General features: G+C 46.7%; 1 protein-coding gene across 1 annotated transcript; it reads left to right on the top strand.

Moving 5' to 3' along the window:
• The first annotated feature begins 4,302 nt into the window (after nucleotides 1-4,302).
• Nucleotides 4,303-17,163, top strand: ZNF550 (zinc finger protein 550). Its single transcript, XM_061140438.1, has 4 exons — nucleotides 4,303-4,517; nucleotides 7,323-7,449; nucleotides 8,229-8,324; nucleotides 13,138-17,163. Exons 1-4 carry the CDS (start codon nucleotides 4,491-4,493, stop codon nucleotides 14,142-14,144), a joined length of 1,257 nt encoding a protein of 418 aa, XP_060996421.1. The 5' UTR covers nucleotides 4,303-4,490; the 3' UTR covers nucleotides 14,145-17,163.
• The last annotated feature ends 2,277 nt before the right edge of the window (nucleotides 17,164-19,440 follow it).

The raw sequence follows: 19,440 nt of genomic DNA, 5'->3' as shown, positions 1-19,440 counted from the left end.
CAGTTCAAAAGCATCCATTTTGGGGGGTTCAGCTTTCTTTATAGTCCAACTCTCACATCCGTACATGACCACTGGAAAAACCGTAGCCTTGAATAGATGGACCTTTGTTGACAAAGTAATGTCTCTGTTTTTTAATATGCTGTCTAGGTTGGTAATAACTTTCCTTCCAAGGAATAAGCGTCTTTTAATTTCATGGCTGCAGTCACCATCTGCAGTGATTTTGGAGCTCAGAAAAATAAAGTCAACCACTGTTTCCACTGTCTCCCCATCTATTTGCCATGAAGAGATGGAACCAGATGCCATGATCTTAGTTTTCTGAATGTTGAGCTGTAAGCCAACTTTTTCACTCTCCTTTTTCACTTCCATCAAGAGGCTCTTTAGTTCTTCTTCACTTTCTGCCATAGGGTGGTGTCATCTGCATATCTGAGGTTATTGATATTTCTCACGGCAATCTTGATTCCAGCTTGTGCTTCCTCCAGCCCAGCATTTCTCATGATGTTCTCTGCATATAAGTTAAATAAGCAGGGTGACAGCATACAGTTTTGACATACTCCTTTTCCTATTTGGATCCAGTCTGTTGTTCCACATCCAGTTCTAACTCTTGCTTTCAATCTCATATAAAACCTCAAAATCAACTGGCTGCCTCTGGCTCTCAAGCCATTGAGGACCTTAAAGAACATGACTGGGTTGTGATGGAAGACTCTGAACTCCTAGTCTTATTTGGTAAGAACCTCTATGCCATGTGGACAACCCAAAGCTCTCTCCTTGGCTGCACCTTTTTCCTCATTCCTTGCTGATGTCAACTACAAATTGGCACTTGCCAAGAGCATTTGCCAGAGACAGAACAACAACGACAAATGCATTTACCATCTGCCTTCCCTGGTTATTCAGATGGTAAAGAATCTGCCTGCAATGCAGGAGACCCAGTTTAATCCCTGGGAGGGGAAGATTCCCTGGAGAAAAAATTGCAACCCACTCCAGTGTTCCTGCCTGGAGAATTCCATGGACAGAGGAGCCTGATGGGCTACAGTCTCAGTTCACTTCAATTCAGTTCAGTGCAGTCACTCAGTCATATTCAACTCTTTGTGACTCTATGGACTGCAGCACGCCAGGCTTCCCTGGCCAGCTTCAACTCCCGGAGCTTTCTCAAACTCATGTCCATCTAGTCGGTGATGCTATCCAACTGTAACAGGAGGGAAAGGGGCAGGTAGGGCACAATTTTTTAAAGAATGACATAGCCCAAAGACACAACATAAATCGATTAGAATCAAATGAGACCAAGATTGCAGACAAGACTAGACCTTGATCCTGAATCAGCAAGTGAAATGACACACCGGGAGGTGCCATGACAGTTCCAAGGCACTGTCAAAAGACCAAGGAGTGAGTGGTGGCCCAAATCCGGAAGTCTCCACCCCTTCCCCAAAAGAGTTGGAATAATCCTCCTACCCATTAACACATGACATTATCAAGCCTATAAAAACTAACCACGCCACATTTCAGGGCCACACTCGCCCTCTGCAATGGCCCACACTCTGTCTGGGGAATGTGCTTCTCTCTGAATCTGAATAAATCCAGTTCTTACCTATCACTTTGTCATCACTGAATTCTTTCTGTGATGAGACATCAAGAACCTGAGCTTCATTACCAAAACCCCAGGTACTGTGGGTTTTGGCTGGGTTTGAGTCCCAGCCACATGGGTTTGAATCTCAAGCAAGGTTTTGGCTGCATTTAAGTTGATGTTGAAGCTGAAACTCCAATACTTTGGCCACATGATGCGAAGAGCTGACTCATTTGAAAAGACCCTGATGCTGGGAAAGATTGAGGGCAGGAGAAGGGGACGACAGAGGATGAGATGGTTGGATGGCATCATCTACTCGATGGACATGGGTTTGGGTGGACTCTGGGAGTTGGTGATGGACAGGGAGGCCTGGCGTGCTGTGGTTCATGGGGTCGCAAAGAGTCAGACACGACTGAGCGACTGAACTGAACTGAACTGAACTGAGTCCCAGCCACGTGGGTTCAAGTCCCAAACTGGGTTTTGGCTGGGTTCAAGTCCTAATCTGAGGTAACAGATTCACAACCATCTCATCCTCTGTTGTCCCCTTCTCCTGCCTTCAGTCTTTCCCAGTACCAGGGTCTTTTCCAGTGAGTCAGTTCTTCACATCAGTGGCCAAAGTACTGGTGTTTCAGCTTCAGCATCAGTCCTTCCAATGAACACCCAGGACTGATCTCTTTTAGGATGGACTGATTGGATCTCCTTGCAGTCCAAGGGAGTCTCAAGAGTCTTCTCCAACACCACAGTTCAAAAGCTTCAACTCTCCAGTGTTTAGCCTTCTTTATGGTCCAACTACTCACATCCATACATGACTACTGGAAAAACCATAGCTTTGGCTTGGAGCTTTGTCGGCAAAATAATGTCTCTGCTTTATAATATGCTGTCTAGTTTGAGCATAGCTTTTCTTCCAAGGAGCAAGTGTCTTTTAATTTCATAGCTGCAGTCAGTATCTGCAGTGATTTTGGAGATCAAGAAAATTAAGTCTCTCACTGTTTCCACTGTTCCCTATCTATTTGCCGTGAAGTGATGTGACTGGATGCCATGACCTTAGTTTTTTGAATGCTGGGTTTTTAGCCAGCTTTTTCACCCTCCTCTTAGTGAAAGCATAGGTGGAGCACAGGTTCTAGGCACTTCCTTCAGTAACTGCAGCTCAAGGCTCTAGAGCACAGGCTCAGTAGTTGTGGTGCACGGGCTTAGTTGCCTTGCGCATGTGGAATTTTCTCAGGCTAGGGATCGAACCCATGTCCTCTGCATTGACAAGTGGATTCTTAAATACTGGATCACCAGGCAAGTGGGGATAAGTTGCCCCTTTTTCACACATGCTCAGACTGTGATCATGGCAACCAACGTCCTAGTAGGAAATAGCATTTAGTAAGTTGCTCTTCTTTTCTGATGTCTCGTTGTCTTTTTTTTTTTTTTTAATTAATTGTATCTGTCCCAATCCATTTGAAACTACTATAGGGAAACACCATTGATTGGAGGCTTATAAGCACCCAATGTGTATTGGTTTAGGTGGTCTCACACCCACTTGGTGGCACTTTCTGCAGGGCTCATGCATAGTGCCCTTTTGCCCCAGACACCTAAGAAGTGATACCTGGGTGTTTGATTTTTTTGGTATCTTACTGTTTATAACTTGTCCTAACGTCACATGTACACAGTTATTTTTAGTCCCCTATAGTTTCTTTGGGGGCTTCCCTGATGGCTCAGTGGGTAAAGAATCTGCCTGCAATTCAGGAGACAACAGGAGACTCAGGTTGGAACCCAGGGTGGGAAAGATCTTCTGGAGAAAGAAATGGCAATCCACTCCAGTATTCTATCTGGAGAATTCTATGGAAAGAGGACCCTGATGGGCTACAGTCCATGGGGTCACAAAAGAGTCAGACATGGCTGAAGCAACTGAGCTCTCACACACATGATATCCTGGGAGCCTGATCAACTTAGTAGGAGGAAAGCCCAGAGACAAAGAGGGCCTCTAGACAACCACCATTATTGTTGTACCCAGAGGGGTTACAGGCAAATGTCATGAAGGGACTTCACTGGTGCACTGGAATGTCACTAGGTCACAATGGAGGACAAGAAGGGAAGCTAGTGCCGGGAGCTACAATCTCATCACTCTAGTGTACCCTGAATGATGGTGTACCCTGAGTGGTGTACCCTAAGCTCAGTCATCACCTGAGCGGGGTGCTCGCAGACTGTGGGGATGGTGAGGCAGCAGAACACAAAGTTTAAAAAATTTACAATACAGTACATCCACTTACTTAGAAACACGCAATGCCTCGTCTCCTTGGTTGGAGCCTCTGTAGGCCCTTTGCCCGCTTCAGTCTCCAGGCGTCTGGGCCATTGGCTCCCAGAAGGAGTGGATTCCCCTTCCCGGCGGGGAAGGCAATGGCACCCCACTCCAGTACTCTTGTCGGGAAAATCCCATGGACAGAGGAGCCTGGTTGGCTGCAGTCCATGAGGTAGCTAAGAGTCGGACACGACTGAGCGACTTCACTTTCACTTTTCACTTTCATGAATTGGAGAAGGAAATTCTCCAGGGTTCTTGCCTGGAGAATCCCAGGGACGGGGGAGCCTGGTGGGCTGCTGTCTATGGGGTCGCACAAAGTCAGTCACAACTGAAGCGACTTAGCAGCAGCCCCTTCCCGTACGGACGCCGGACTACATTACCCAGAAGGCTATGCTCTGTGGGTGCTGGGAGGGACGGGATGATAACGTCACAGAAGGGGGCGTTTTCAGGGGCGGGACTTCTTGCGTCGTCCGGGAGGCTGTTTGTTGTTGATGGGGAGGTTTTGTCTGTTTTTGGTGACTGTTTCCCGGGGTTTGGGGACGGAGCGGCGAGGACAGTAAGGCAGGCCCACGTACGCCTCTGCGATCTAGGGGAGGGTCAGCTAAGCCTTCTGGACCCGTCGCGTGATCCTGCATTCTCCGCGGTGCGATGGCGGCGCTCTTGACCCCGGCGCAGGTGAGTGGACGATGCGCGCCCGCTCGGATCCACCCACGTGGCCCCGGCGTACTGCGGTGCTGGACGGCGGTGTCCTGTGGCTCGTCGCCTTGTCTTCTGCAGGACACTGTCTCGGAGCCTCGGGAGGGGGTCGCTTGTGCTCCGTCTGGGAGCCGAGGTTAGGGGCTCCGTACGGTGGATCCTGTTTCTGTCAGTCACTGGGACGTCGTGTAAAAGGGAAGACGTGCCTTCTAGAATTCCTCCCCCCAAGCCCACGCCAGTGGCGTGGAAGGACCTGCAGGGCGGAGCGCAGGCCGCACAGTCCTGAGACCTTTCTGCGTGTTGAGGCCGCGCCCCTTCTCGAGTCTAGGACCTTGAGTAACTTTCAGTGCTGCCCTTGACTTTTTTTTTTTGGCTGAGTCGTGAGGCATGTGAGAGCCTAGTTCCTCGAGCAGGGATCGAACTGGTGTCCTCTCAATAGGGGATTATTGACCACTGGCCCGCCAGGATAGTTCCTATGCTTGGCTTTTATATTAAAGTTCCTCCATCTGGGTTTAGGGAAATAGAAAAGGCACATGGATGACATATATTACCGTGTGTCCAGCATGGTCCAGGGAGCATCACTATGGCTCTCTTCACGGAGGTGCCTCCTGAGCCCATGTGGATGGCAGAGGCTCATCCCTGGGGGAATCTGATCCTTGGCTTCCCTGTCCTGTATCCTCTATAAAAATAAGGACTAGGGTGGGGAAGAGGCAGCAGTAGCCTGCAGCAGTTTGAGGATTGCTGCTCTGCTAGGACAGAAGAGGTGTCAGGACCAGCTGGGAGCCCAAAAGGCCAAGGAATTTACCTTTAAGTTTCCCAGGTGGCTCTAGAACTAGAACCTGCCTACTAGTGTAGGAGATGTAAGGGATGTAGGTTCAATCCCCAGGTCGGGAAGTTCCCTTGTAAGAGGGCATGGCAACCCACTCCAGTATTCTGGCCTGGAGAATCCCATAGACAGAAGAGCCTGGCGGGCTACAGTCCACAGGGTCTCACAGAGTCGTGCTAAGCCTGACATAGGACACACACACTTCAGGAGTGGCAGTTAGGTTTTGGTTGGTTTACAGCCAGAGTGTGTCTGCTTAAATGGTCAGGTATGATGGTGTACAGGAATGTGGGGTCCCTTTGGACACAAAAACACAAGGGGTCCTGGGTAACTGCATAGCCATTGCCCTGAGTGCCCTCATCACAGTCCTGATCACTGTCAGGACTTGTCGTAGTTGTTAATTTCCCATCCACTTGATTCCCTTCTTCACTTTATTTCAAACTCACTTCCATTCACTGTCCTGAGAGAGGCTTTCCCTGGTGCCCAATTGCAAGCGGACAGTCACCTCCTCAGCCTTCTGGCTCGTTTTTCTTGAGTTTGGAACCTTTTGGTCCCTCTCACATTGTTGTGTTCATTTATTTAGTTGTTCATTTAACATCTGTTTCCAGCCCTAGAACTTGAGTGCCTGTGGTGCTCTCTTCCAAGACCTGGAATGGCCCGGGCTTATAAAAGGTGCTCAGGAAATGGTGGAATGAATGAGCCTCCCACTCAGGTGCCCTCATCACACCTACAGTAAATACAGTCTCCTGCACGGTGGCCCACAGGGCTGTCCTGGATCTGCCCTGTGAGTGTCTCCACGCTCCTCCCCGTTCTGTTCTTCCCTTGCTCACTGCACTCACTCCTGCCTGGTGTGCAACTTTTTCTCTTGCATTTTGTCTTGTCTGATCCCCGATCTCTGCAGGACTGTCTCTCCCCCCATCCCTGTGCCTCAGTGTCTCCTCTTAGGGTAGTCTTTTCCTGGCCGTTTTCCTTCTGGCTGAGGTACCCCTGGCTCCCACCTGCCCATCTTCTGGTAACTCTCTGCTGTCTTTTGCTGGATGGATGTTCAGTTCCCAGTTCTTTTCCTTTTTTTTTTTTTTTGCCATGCAACATGGCTTGTGGGATCTTAGTTCTGCAGCCGTCGATCGAACCCTGGGCTTCGGCAGTGAAAGCATGGAGTCCTAACCACTGGACCACCAGGGCATTTCCCTACTTCTGTAACTTAAACTTGAGGTTATGGGTGACTTAGAAAGTCACCTAGAAGGCTCCCTGGACCTAGAGTTCTGGCTGAGACACGGAGGCGATGATGGCCTTTACCTCGTGGGCTGAGTGGGGGCTTAGTAAAAGTCAGAACGGACATGGCAGACTTCACTGTGCCAGCCCTCCCACATCTGGTGTGTGGCCGTGTCATTTTCTCTTTAGTTCTCAGATCCTGGCGCAGTGGGAATGAGTGTAGTATTGATGGTGACACTGATGCTTGGAGAAATGATGAGATGTTGTGTCTATGGTCACACTGCCAGCAAGTGTCAGACTTCAGACTCTTCATCTGAACCCCGGATCTCTGGCCCAGAGCGAGGGATCTGCAGTCACCTGAACCTCAGTGTGTGAGGCCCTCAGCCTGGGCAGGCACTCAGACAGGGTGAGGGCAGGTCAGGCGCTGTCACTGCTGTGGCCATTGTTGGAATTACATCTTGAGCATTTTTCCCAGAGCACTTACCTCTGCCCCCCAGACCTCGTGGAACACCACTGTCTGTGTCATCTCCCGTGGCCTCCTTCACCCGAGGCTTTTCTCTCAGCCACAACTGCTTTATGTCCCAAGGCTGCATCTGCTTCCGCCTTGAACCCAGCACAGAACTTGGCCATCAGCAGGCCTCATGATTCTCTGCACCTCATGGGTCTCTGCATTTCACCGCCAACAGTGGCTGGCTTGATCCCACCCAAGTGCACAGCACCAACACTGCCGCCTGTGTTTGACTCTGCAGGTGGTGGTGACCTTCAAGGATGTGGCCGTAACCTTCACTCGGGAGGAGTGGGGACAGCTTGACCTGGACCAGAGGACCCTGTTCCGGGAGGTGATGCTGGAGACCTGCGGGCTCCTGGTCTCCCTGGGTACGTGCTCAGCAATTAGATCTGTGGGGACCCAGCCTCCTCCTGGTTTCTGGCTGACCAGAAGGTCACGGGAGTCACCCTTCCTCCTCCCCACGGGCCCTGCAGTTTGCTGGCCCCTCCTCCTGCCTGGTCTGTGTCTGGGATAGAAGTAGTGTCCCTCTGAACACCAGCCCTCATCCCGGGGCCCAGTACCCTCGGCCATCAGCCTGAGTCCCTGTTCTTGACTCCTCTGCCGGGAAGCTGACTGACCCAGCCTGGTGGGGTCACATGTCCCACAGCCAGTTAGCAGGGCTGGTCTCTGAAGAGAAGGTGAGTCAGGCAGGCCCTCCATAGCGTTTGTCATCAGTGCCACCAAGGCCTGGGGAATATTGATGCCTCGATGTGACCCTGAGCAGTTTTGTTTCCTTTGGTTTGAGGTTGGGCTTAGGCATCCTTGGGTGGTTCTGAAGCACAGGGTGACTTAGATGAATCATCAGTCACGTTCCGGAAGGAGGGTCCCCTTCCCAGGTCCTGTCGCTGTGGTCCTGCCCAGGACTGGCTTCTAGTGATGACGTTCAAGGGCAAGGGTGTTGTGCAGACAGACGACCCCACCCTCTACGGCAGTTGCAGCCCTGGAGTGGTGTGTGCACCCTGGGTTCCAGGTCACAAATCAACACGTTCTTTACTGTGGGAGCAGCTACATTCATGGTCTTCCTCTTCCTGTCACAGAGTCCCAGATGGTGGAAGGGTTTCATTCTTCTCATCAAACACCTGTATCCTGTTTTTTGCCCCATCCACAGGGCACCCAGTTCCCAAACCAGAGCTGACCCACCTGCTGGAGCACGGGCAGAAGCTGTGGACAGGAGCCAGAGGCCTCCCGCATGGCACCAGCCCAGGTAGGAGCAGCTAGCTTGTCCAGTTGGGCTCACGGCAGCCTTCAGGACGTGCGGGGACTGGTGCCTCTGAGCTGCCGTGTGAAGCCCTTCGTGGGGTCTGAGGTTTCTCTCGCATTGAGGTTTGGTGTGCATCAGCTGGCCAGCCTGGGACCATACCATTGTTTGGAGACCCAGGCACCTCCTCCTCCTTGTTTTGTTTTTTAATTTTCTCTATTAAGTTGAAGCACAGTTGATTTCCAGTGTTGTGCTGGTTATGCTGTGCAGCAGAGTGACTCAGTTACACACGTGTGTGTGTTCGTTCTCACCATGGTTTATCCTAGGACATCTGATACAGTTCCCGGTGCTACCGTAGGCTTGTTGCTTATCCATCCTGTATGTAATAGTTTGCATCTGCTTATCCCAAGCTCCCACTCCTTCCCCCTCATCACTGCCCCACTTGGCAACGACAGGTCTGTTCTCAACATCTGTGAATCTGTTTCGGTTTCATAGATAAGTTCTTTTGTGTCGTATCGTTAGATTTCACACATAAGTTATAACATATGGCATTTGTTTTCGTCTGACTTATTTCACTATAGCATAATATCCTCTAGTTCCATCTGTGTTGCTGTAAATGGCATACTTTCATTCTTTTTTATGGCTGAGTAATATTCTGCTGTATATACGCACCACATCTTCATCCATTCATCTGTTGATGGACATTTAGGTTGCTTCCATGTCTTGGCTATTATGAATAGTGCTGCTGTGAACACAGGGGTGTGGGTGTCTGATAGCCTACGGTGAACGATGTCAGATTCATGATCTTCAAAGATTTAGCTTCAGGACCAGGGACCAGGCTTGATCACTCACAAGCTTTTGTGTAGCAGAGTTATATTAAGCACTTATGAAAAACGGACAGAGAAAGCTTCTGACATAGACATCAGAAGAGGGATGGTGAGTGCCCCACTTGCTGGTCTTAGCAAGAGAGCTATATACTTCTTAAATTGGTTATTACAATGAATCAAAAGAACGTCTCATCTCATTCAAAATTGGTGGAGAAATCAAAAGCTTTTCAGACAAACAAAAGTTAAGAGAATTCAGCGCCACCAAACCAGCTTTACAACAAATATTAAAGGGGCTTATACAGTGAGAAATAGAAGAAAAAGTGTCTGCAAAAGTGTCTCAAGGTTGTAAAGATCTTACTAGGCCCACTCCCACAGTTTACATTTTAAGATAACAGGATTAGTCAGAAGGTTTTCAAAGAGAAACAGTCCTCAAGCAGAATACATTGTTGCTATATAATCCTTAGTACAGAGTTTAAGCTGAGTTGTTTAGTTGTGTTAAGACTAGGAATGTAAAAAAAAGTTTGTCCTTTTCTCCTCATTGAGAACTCCAGACCCCTATCTCCTCCTCGGGGACCCTAGAGTTCTTATCAGCCTACCTAGAAATTGACTCTCTCATGTCTTTTCAAATTAGTTTTGTCTGGATATATGCCCAGGTGTGGGATTTCAGCTTCAGTTTTTGTTTTTTTTTTTTTTCAGCTTTACTTTTTAATATACATATAAACTGAAGTATCCTTTACCCCACCTAAAATTTAGAATATTTCCAGGACTGTGGCAGTTTCTGGTGCCCCGTCCTTGTCAGTAGCTGCTCCTATAGCAGTCCCCACTGTTGACACTCTGTCATTTGTGGATAGATTTTCTTTTTTTCTTTCTGAGGATGGGAGTGGGTGCCTTGAACAGCAGTTTCAGTTCTTGAGGCTGGGTGTCACCACGGTTGGTTTCTTCTGAGGTCTCTTTCTTTGGCATGTAGAACAAGATGGCTTGTCCTGGAGGGTGGCGTTGCTGTCATCCTAACTGCCCCCCAGAGCAATGAGGATACTGACATTAGACTGCTTCAGAGAATCAGAGCCAAAAGAGATATGTGTCCATTGAGATCTGTTTTATTGATCTGGCTTCGTGTGATTGTGAGGGCTAAGAGATTTTGAAATCTGCAGGGCAGGCCAGTAAGCTGGGAGAGTAGATGCTTGCAGCCTTGAGTCTGGAGGCAGAATTCTTTCCCTCCTAGGGCATCTCAGTCTTTTCTCTCTTTTTTTAAAACAAATTTATGTATTTTTAATTGGAGGATAATTGCTTTACAATGTTGTGTTGGTTTCCGCCATACATTAACATGTATCAGCCATTGGCATATGTACCTCCCCTCTCTCTTGGCCTTCTCTCCCACCTGCCACCCCTCAGTCTTTGCTCTTAAGGCTACTAATTGATTGGATTTGGCCCAACATATGAAGGGGAATCCGCTTTTCTCAAAGTCTGAGAATTTCACTGTCAGTATGAACTGTGGTGTTGGGGAAGACTCTTGAGAGTCCCTTGGACTGCAAGGAGATCCAACCAGTCCATCCTAAAGGAGATCAGTCGTAGGTGTTCATTGGAAGGACTGATGCTGAAGCTGAAACTCCAGTGCTTTGGCCACCTCATGTGAAGAGTTGACTCACTGGAAAAGACCCTGATGCTGGGAGGGATTGGGGGCAGGAGGAGAAGGGGACGACAGAGGATGAGATGGCTGGATGGCATCACCGACTCGATGGTCATGAGTTTGAGTAAACTCCGGGAGTTGGTGATGGACAGGGAGGCCTGGCGTGCTGTGATTCATGGGGTCGCAAAAAGTCAGACACGACTGAGCGACTGAACTGAACTGAGTACCTAAAAAGTACCTTCCCAGCAACACGCCAGATGGTATTTGGACAAAGAGCTCGGCACAACCGCCAAGCCAACTTGATGTACAAAATTAACCACCACAAACGCTCACATGGTGCCAAGAACTGTGCCAAGAGCTTTGTAGGCATTTTCTCATTTAACCCTCATGACAGCTGGAGAAAGTCTTCTCGTCTCTCAGGTGAGGAAATTATGACTTAGAGAAGAGAGAAGGGACTTCCCTGGTGGGCCAGTGGTGAGGGCTGTGTGCTTCCACTGCAGGGGGCAAGGGTTTGATCCCTGGTCAGGTTACTAAGAGCCCACAAACCATGCCTGGAACTGAGGCATTCTGACTCCAGAGCCCTTCCTGCTGACACCACATTAATGCCCCTCAGCAGCGGAAACTCGTGTTTCCTACCGTTTGGCCTGGTGTGTCCCTCTGCCCCTTCTCTTCTGAGATTGTCACTGTCTCCTTCCTGTAACCGCCCCTGTAGTATTGCCTTCACCAGGCTTCTCGTGCTGTTTTCTTTTTCTAACTCTTTTTTTTTCCTTTTTGGCCACATCACAAAGACTGGCAGGATCTCCAGAGGTTGAACCCAGTCCTCAGCAGTGAGGACATGGAGTCCTCATCACTGGACTGCCAGGGAATTCCTCTCTCCTTTTTTAGGCACTATTTTCAGTGATTTGTGTATCAACCACTTGTTGTTTTGGTTGTTGTTAATTTGATAAGTCATGTTTGACTCTTTATAACCTCATGGACTGTAGCCTGCCAGAGGCTTCTCAGTCCATGGGATTCTCCAGGCAAGAATACTGGAGTGGGTTTCCATTTCCTTCTCCAGGGGATCTTCCCGACCCAGGGATCAAACCCATTTCTCTTGCATTGGCAGATGGATTCTTTACCACTGAGCCACCAGGGAAGCTTCAACCACTTAGATAACACTTATTACCTCCCAGGTCATCTTCTAGGCACCTTTTTAAAAAAATTGGAATAGAGTTGATTTACACTGTTGTGTTAGTACAGATATACAGCAAAGTGATTCAGTTATGCACACACATATATATTCTTTTTCAGATTCTTTTCCTGTATTGGTTATTGCAAGATATTGAGTATAATCCCTGTGTTATACAGGAGGTCTTTGTCATTTATCTATTTCATATATGATAGTGTGCATCAAGTAATCCCAAACTCCTATTTATCTTTCCCTCCTCACCCTTTCCCCTTTGGTGACCAAAAGTTTGTTTTCTGTGTATGGGTCTGTTTCTGTTTTGTAAATTAGTTGAATTTGTATCTTTTTTTTCTTTTAGGTTCCACATATAAGTGATATGATATTTATCTTTTTCTGACTTACTTCACTTAGTATGATCATCCCTAGGTTCATCCATGTTGCTGTAAATGGTTTTATTCTTTTATGGCTGAGTAACATTCCATTTTCTTATAATTCTTAAGCAGTCTCCAGGGGTGAATCTACTCACACTTACTCTTCTATTTCAACCCAGTACCGCATCCTTCTTTCTGGCAACTCAAGTGTCTGCATTAGGACCCAGCTTGTGGGCTTACCAGGTGGCACAGTGGTAAAGAATCTGCCTGCCAATATAGGAGACACAGGAGATGTAGGTTCGATCCCTGAATCAGGAAGATCCCCTAGAGAAGGAAATGGCAACTCACTTCAGTATTCTTGCCATGGACAGAGGAGCCTGGCGGGCTACAGTCCATGGGGTCATAAAGAGTTGACCATGACCAAGCATACACACACACACACACACACACACACACACACAAAACACATCTCAGGGAAGATGGGCTATTTCTTCCCTGTGTCACAAGATGGCACATTCCTGCATTCTTACAGAACCAAGACGTCAATCCTCGGGACAAATGCTCTCCAGACAGTTTTATTGAAACTGTCCTCCCTCCCCTGCTTCAGGTCCTCTGTCTCCCGGCCCATCTTGCCCTCAGATCACCCCTTTTGTGCTGTCAGGGTACAAGGATCATAAAAAGTAATTGGAAATCTAGGTTATGTTGGTGTAAAGCCACAGCAGGTGTCAGAGGCGCTGCTCTCATCCTCGTTTGTCCACTGAGGTGTTGCTTTGGTTCCTGCCCTGTTGCATCACTAAAAATCCCCCTTCATGTATTGGCTTCTTTCCAGGTGACAGAGCAAAATGTCAGACCAGAGAGCCAAGCAGTTCTCACCTGGTTTTATCTGAGGAAGCCTTGCTCCGGGGAAGCCTGACTCTGGGATCTTCCTGGGACTCCAGGTTGGGGCGAGCTGGGGCTCCACAAGGGCTCTTGGAAATGCAGAGAGGTCCAGAGAGGCCAGAGATGGATGCTGGCAAGGAGGCCCATCCTGGGAAGACGAGCCTTGAGGATGATGGTTTAGGGGCAGGTGATGGTCTGCACTCAGGGGCGTTCCAGGAGAGAATTTCTCGGGGGGATTTTCTCCACCAACGTGAGCCACAGCGACCTGGAAAAGGTACCCCCCTTCATCACCTCTATAAGTGTAAGCAGTGCGGGAAGGCTTTCAGCAGGAAGTGGTACCTCGTGCGCCACCAGCGGATTCACACGGGCATGAAGCCCTACGAGTGCAACGCGTGTGGGAAAGCCTTCAGCCAGAGCTCCACGCTGGCCCGCCACTACCTCATCCACACCGGGGAGAAGCCGTACAAGTGCGCCGAGTGCGGCAAGGCCTTCAAGCGCAGGTCCTACCTCCTGCAGCACCAGCCGGTGCACACGGGCGAGAAGCCCTACGAGTGCAGCCAGTGTCGCAAGGCCTTCACCCACCGCTCCACCTTCATCCGCCACCACCGCACCCACTCCGGCGAAAAACCCTTCGCATGCAAAGAGTGTGAGAAGTCGTTCAGCAACCGAGCGCACCTCATCCAGCACTACGTCATCCACACTGGGGAGAAGCCCTACGAGTGCGCAGAGTGCGCCAAGGCCTTCCGCTGCAGCTCGGAGCTGCTGCAGCACCAGCGGGTCCACACCGGCGAGAAGCCCTACGCCTGCTCCCAGTGCGGGAAGGCCTTCCACCGGAGCACCTACCTCCTGCAGCACTCGGTCATCCACACCGCGGAGACACCGTTCAAGTGCTCCCAGTGCGGCAAGGCCTTCAAGCGCAGGTCCCACCTCCTGCAGCACCAGCGGGTGCACACTTGAGAAGGCGGCCTTCACCCGCCGCTCGCCCTTGGTCTTTAAGGAGGAGATCCAGGCTGGAGGGGAAAAGTTCTTCCCAGCAAAGAACACTGGAGAAGGCTCTTTTGGGCCCCTCTTCAAACCCACAGATGGTCACATGGGAGAGACGCCTGTGAATGCAGTAAATATCGGGAGGCCTCAGCCCCCAACCATGGGAGGAGTCAGGCTGCAGAGGAGCTCAGTGAGAGGCCACGTCACCCATGGGTCCACCTCTGTCAACCTCAGAGCACACTCCGGGGAGGGACAGCCTGCAGATAACCTGAGCTAAAAGAGAAGGGTCTTCTGCCACCTGAGATGGTGCAGTGAAGAGGAACCAGGTAGTTATCGCCTTGAGAAAGCCTTCTGTGTCAGGTCATCCACCACTTGTCACATTAGGGCCACATCAGAACCTCATGGAGCTCGTGCTTTTCCTGTGAGGAAGCAGAGAGGGGACAGACTCGGGTGTTTTCACTTATGACGACCTCCGGCCACAGGGCTCCCTTGGGTTTGCACTTAAGAGGCCATCTCAGCATTATGTTTAAAAGGAAAATAACAAGGGAACTCCCGTGTGGTCCAGGGGTTGGGATTCTGTGCTCTCACTGCTCAGGGCCTGGGTTCAGTCCCCGGTCAGAGAACTAACATCCTGCAAGCCCCACAGTGTGGGGAAAAAGAAAAATAGCAAGGAGGTGGAGGGGATGAAGATGAAGACTATAAACATGAAAAGTGAAAGTGTTGGTCACTTAGTTGTGTCAGACTCTTTGTGACCCCATGGACTTTAGCTCGCCAGGCCTCTCTGTCCATAGAATTCTCCAGACAAGAATACTGGAGCAGGTAGCCATTCCCTTCTCCAGGGGATCTTCCTGACCCAGGGATTCAACCCAGATCTCCTGCATTGCAGGCAGATTCTTTCCCGTCTGAGCCACTAGGGAAGCACAAACGCATAAATAACAAAAATGGTTTTGCAAGCTCTTTCATACTTTCCTGCCAAGGCTCCTCCTGTTTTTCATCAGTTCTATTTTTGAGGGGCAGTATTGGAGAGAAAAAATTGCAGCCCTTTATTTTTATATGTTCACTGCTGTCCCCACCCATTAGGAGCTTAATTATTTGTGAGAAATATGAAGGCTTGAGTCATGAGCTACTTGAACTAGTAAGAAATTGGAATACTAAAAATAACATTACACAGTATATTTTATATTTAAGGAGAGAATGGTCCACATAAGGATCACCACATTAAAATCTGCACCCCAAAGGCTGTTGAATTTTTTTTTTAATAAGTAAACTTGTTTGTCTACTTTTTTTTTTTTTTTGTTTGTCTACTTTTAAATGCCCAATACTCTCACTCTTCTTCTGTTTTTAAGTTTAAAAAGAAGTACATTTATTAACATATGCACACATTTTTCAAAAATAGCAACAGTTAGGATATTTAGGGAAATTCACTCCAAAATTCAACAAACCTCAGTGAAAAGAAGTTGCATGCAAATCAATTACTTGAAGCTATTAATTGACTGCATTTTCAGTCTTCAACGGGGTCTTTTTAAGGATGTTTAGCAATGTGGAAGATGAATCAATCCACATCACTTAGGGGCTTTATTTTTATTGGAATATAGTTGATTTTCAATGTTGTGTTTCAGATGTACAGCAAAGTGATTTAGTTATTCATATACATTCATTCTTTTTCAGATTATTTTCCCTTGCAGGTTATTACAAAATATTGAATATAGCTCCTTGTGCTATACAATAGGTCATTCTTGGTTATCTATTTTATATACAGTAGTTTGTATATCTTAATTCTAATCTCCCAATTTATCTTCCCTCCGCCAACTCTCACTCTTTTAAAAAAAATTTTTTTTTTAATTGGAGGATAATTGCTTTACAATATTGAGTTTGTTTCTGCCATAGATCAACATGAATTAGCCATAGGTATACATATGTCCCCTCCATCTTGAACCTCTCTCCCACTTCCTACCACATCGCTCTTTCTTGATTCCTTTCTTAGGTGGGTTTTTTTTTTTTTTTTTTTTTTTTACATGTATTCCCCATCCCGGTCCCCCCTCCCATCTCCCTCTCCACCCGATTCCTCTGGGTCTTCCCAGTGCACCAGGCCCGAGCACTTGTCTCATACATCCAGCCTGGGCTGGTGATCTGTTTCACCATAGATAGTATACATGCTGTTCTTTTAGGTGGGTTTTTTTTTAATTGTTCATTTTTCACTTAGATGCCTGAATCACTGTTCTGGGCACTTGAAAGGCATCATTGAACAAAACAAGTTGAAAAAAGAAAAAAATCTTGCCCTGCAGAGTTAACATAAACAGCATAATAAATAAACTATATAAAAAAACTTGATGATTGTAAGTATCTCTGTATATACTTTGTATATACTCTGTATATACTTTCAGAAAAAGTATATCTTTTTCTGAAGGAAAAAACTGGAGTAGGGTAAGTTGAATCATACACACCAAGCTATGAGGGGATAAGGACAGGTCATAATTGTAAATCAAATAAAGTTGGGACATCTTCAAGAAGGTGGCTTTTATACAAAGACTTGGAAGAGAAGGCACTGGCTCTGTGGGTATCAGGAGAAATTCTCTCCAAATAGAGGGAATGTCCAGTTCAAGGGCTTTGTGGCTGGAATATATGAGGCAGAATATATTCCAGAATATGTGGCTGGAATGTTTGAGGCAGATCAAGGAGGTCATGGAGCTGAATCAGTGATGAAGAGGGAATAACAGGAGATTATTTCAGAGAGGATTGGGGATTTGTTTGCAGGCAAACACTGCATAACACTATGAGGGTCTTGGCTTTGACTCTAAATGAAGTGGGGAGACATTGCAGGATTTGAAACAGAAATGGCTTCATCTGCGACGTCTCTGAAGGGCCACACTGGCTGATGTATTGAATGTAACCATATCGGCGTGTTTGTTTTATTATCTCTTGACAGCAAGGTGATCATCCTGTACAGGTGTGGCCTTCTGAGCTGAGTACTAGTGTTTTCCTCTTTTTGCTGTTTCAGGCTCTTATCCTGGGGAGAAGACAGGACATTTCCAAGTCCCCCCTCTGCAGCTTTCTAGGCGTTGGAAGGAGTGAAAGAGTTAGTCTCTCTGTCATGTCTGACTCTTTGCGACCCTGTGGACTGTAGTCCACCAGGCTCTTCTGTCCATGGGATTCTCCAGGCAAGAATACTGGAGTGGGTAGCCATCCCCTTCTCCAGGGGAATCTTCCTGACCCAGGGATCAAATCCAGGTCTCCTGCACTGCAGGCAGATTCTATACCATCTGAGCCATTCAGTAAAATAAAACACATCTGAGTTAAGATGACTATAAAGGGGAAGGAGTCTCCTTGTTCAGTCTTGTTTGTGTGAAGTTTTTGTTTTGTTTTTTAATAGAATACAGTGCCAGGCATGTTAGGTAAGTCCAGATGTAAACATGTAGGTATGTTTATGTGGGTTTCACAGTTGCAACTGTGGACTTAACTCCTTTGCTCTGGCACTGGATGTGAGTGCTTAAAATTTGTCCTGAAGTTTTTTTAAAATCAGTATTAACTTAAAAAATGAGCCATACAAGGACTTCCCTGGCGGTCCAGTGGTTAAGGTCCTGCACTTCTGCTGCAGGGGGCGCAGACAACTTCCAACGTGAGTAGACTCTTCACATTAGGACTGAGATGGATGGTAACCTTCTAGCACATATTTCAAGGTGAGAGAAGACAGTTTATTTCTTCCTTTCTAATGCACATATGTATATACATATATATATATTTTTTCTCATATAGAATTAAGTAGTTCCTATGGAGTACTGCTGAAGGATACAGAAGATACCAATTATATTTCTTTAGTCCCTGATCTTAGGAGAAATATAAATATAACATATGGTATATGTTGTAAAATTTTTTTATAGATTAGATGTTTAAGGAAATCCATTCTATACTTTGCTTTAAAAAAATGGGTGAATTAGCATCAAATTATACTTTATGCATCTTTTGAATTGATTATATGATATTTTTGTGTTTTTAAATTTTTCATATAGCTTCAAACTTACAGAAAAGTTGCAAGGGTAGCAAAAGATATTCTTACATAAATTTTACCCAGGTTAAACAGTTGTCTGTTTTGCACCTTTTTCCTGGTCATTGTCTCCACATGCATACTATTGTGTATATCTGAGCAATTTGAGTTTAATTTGGAAGTATTTTGCCTCTGTACAAGTGAATACTTCAATATATGTTATACCTAAGAGCACATTTTATGTTAGAGTAGTATCATAATCAGGAAGTTCAATATTGGTAAAATACTAGTTTTTAAAAAAAAAAAATTTGGCCATGTTACATGGCTTGTAGGATCCTAGTTACCCAACCAGGGCTCAAACCTGTGCCCCCTGCAGTGGAGTCAGAGTCCTAACCACTGGACCACCAGGGACTTCCAATACTATTATTTAATCCATAGGCCATATTCAGATGTTATCATTCATCCCAATATTGTCCCTTGGCATTTTTCCTGGTCCGTGACCAAATTCAAAATTGCATGTTACGTTTAGTTATCATTACCCTCTGTACTCCCTTTAATGAAACAGTTCATCAGTGTTTCACTGAGTTCCTTAGAATCGACTATCTGGACAAATATAAGTCACTTATTTTGTACAATTTCCTTTTATTTTTCTGATGCTCCCTAATGATTGTATTTCACCTCTGTATTATTTAACAGAGAAACCCACAGGAGTGATATTTTATATTTCACAGTACTTCTTATCAGGAGGCATGTGATGTCCATGCTTCTCAATGTTTATGTTCATTTTAGGCACTTATTTAAGTTTGTGTTCTTGACTTTAGAATTACTATTTTCCTTTCCAGTAAATATTCAGAAGATATTTTGAAACTGTGTAAATATACTGATCCATATGAATATTTCATCCCTTAGTTTTAGCCACCACTGATGATTTTCAGATTCCATCAGTTTTCTTATTTATTTGTTTGACTGCACTGGGTCTTAGTTGTGGCATGCAGCATATGGAATCTAGTTCCTTGACCAGGGATTGAACCCAGAGACCCTGCATTGGGAGCGCAGAGTATTAGCCACTGGATCACCAGGGAAGTCTTCCTTCAATTTTCCATATTAGTTAGCATTCTACTTTGAAATTCAGCTTCCCAAGTGAGTTGTCCATTAATTTGTATCAATATCAGTGGATTTTTAAATATTTAAGTTATTATTAAGCAGGTTAAAGTCCAGCACTGTCATTTGTTTTGAAACTCAAAATTTCCCAGATTTAAGTCCATTGGGGTTTCCTTCATGTTGGCT

The sequence above is a fragment of the Dama dama genome, chromosome 4 (assembly GCF_033118175.1).
Source record: "Dama dama isolate Ldn47 chromosome 4, ASM3311817v1, whole genome shotgun sequence".
Classification (NCBI taxonomy): domain Eukaryota; kingdom Metazoa; phylum Chordata; class Mammalia; order Artiodactyla; family Cervidae; genus Dama; species Dama dama.
The sequence above is the reverse complement of the archived record's forward strand: the minus strand, read 5'-3'. Positions and strand labels throughout refer to the sequence as shown.

What these genes read in the sequence shown, in the direction of transcription:
- ZNF550 (XM_061140438.1), top strand. Translation starts at nt 4,491, where the DNA reads ATGGCGGCGCTCTTGACCCCGGCGCAG. An exon ending in CGCTCTTGACCCCGGCGCAG is followed by an intron (nt 4,518 to 7,322) that starts GTGAGTGGACGA and finishes TTGACTCTGCAG; the next exon opens with GTGGTGGTGACCTTCAAGGA. An exon ending in CGGGCTCCTGGTCTCCCTGG is followed by an intron (nt 7,450 to 8,228) that starts GTACGTGCTCAG and finishes CCCCATCCACAG; the next exon opens with GGCACCCAGTTCCCAAACCA.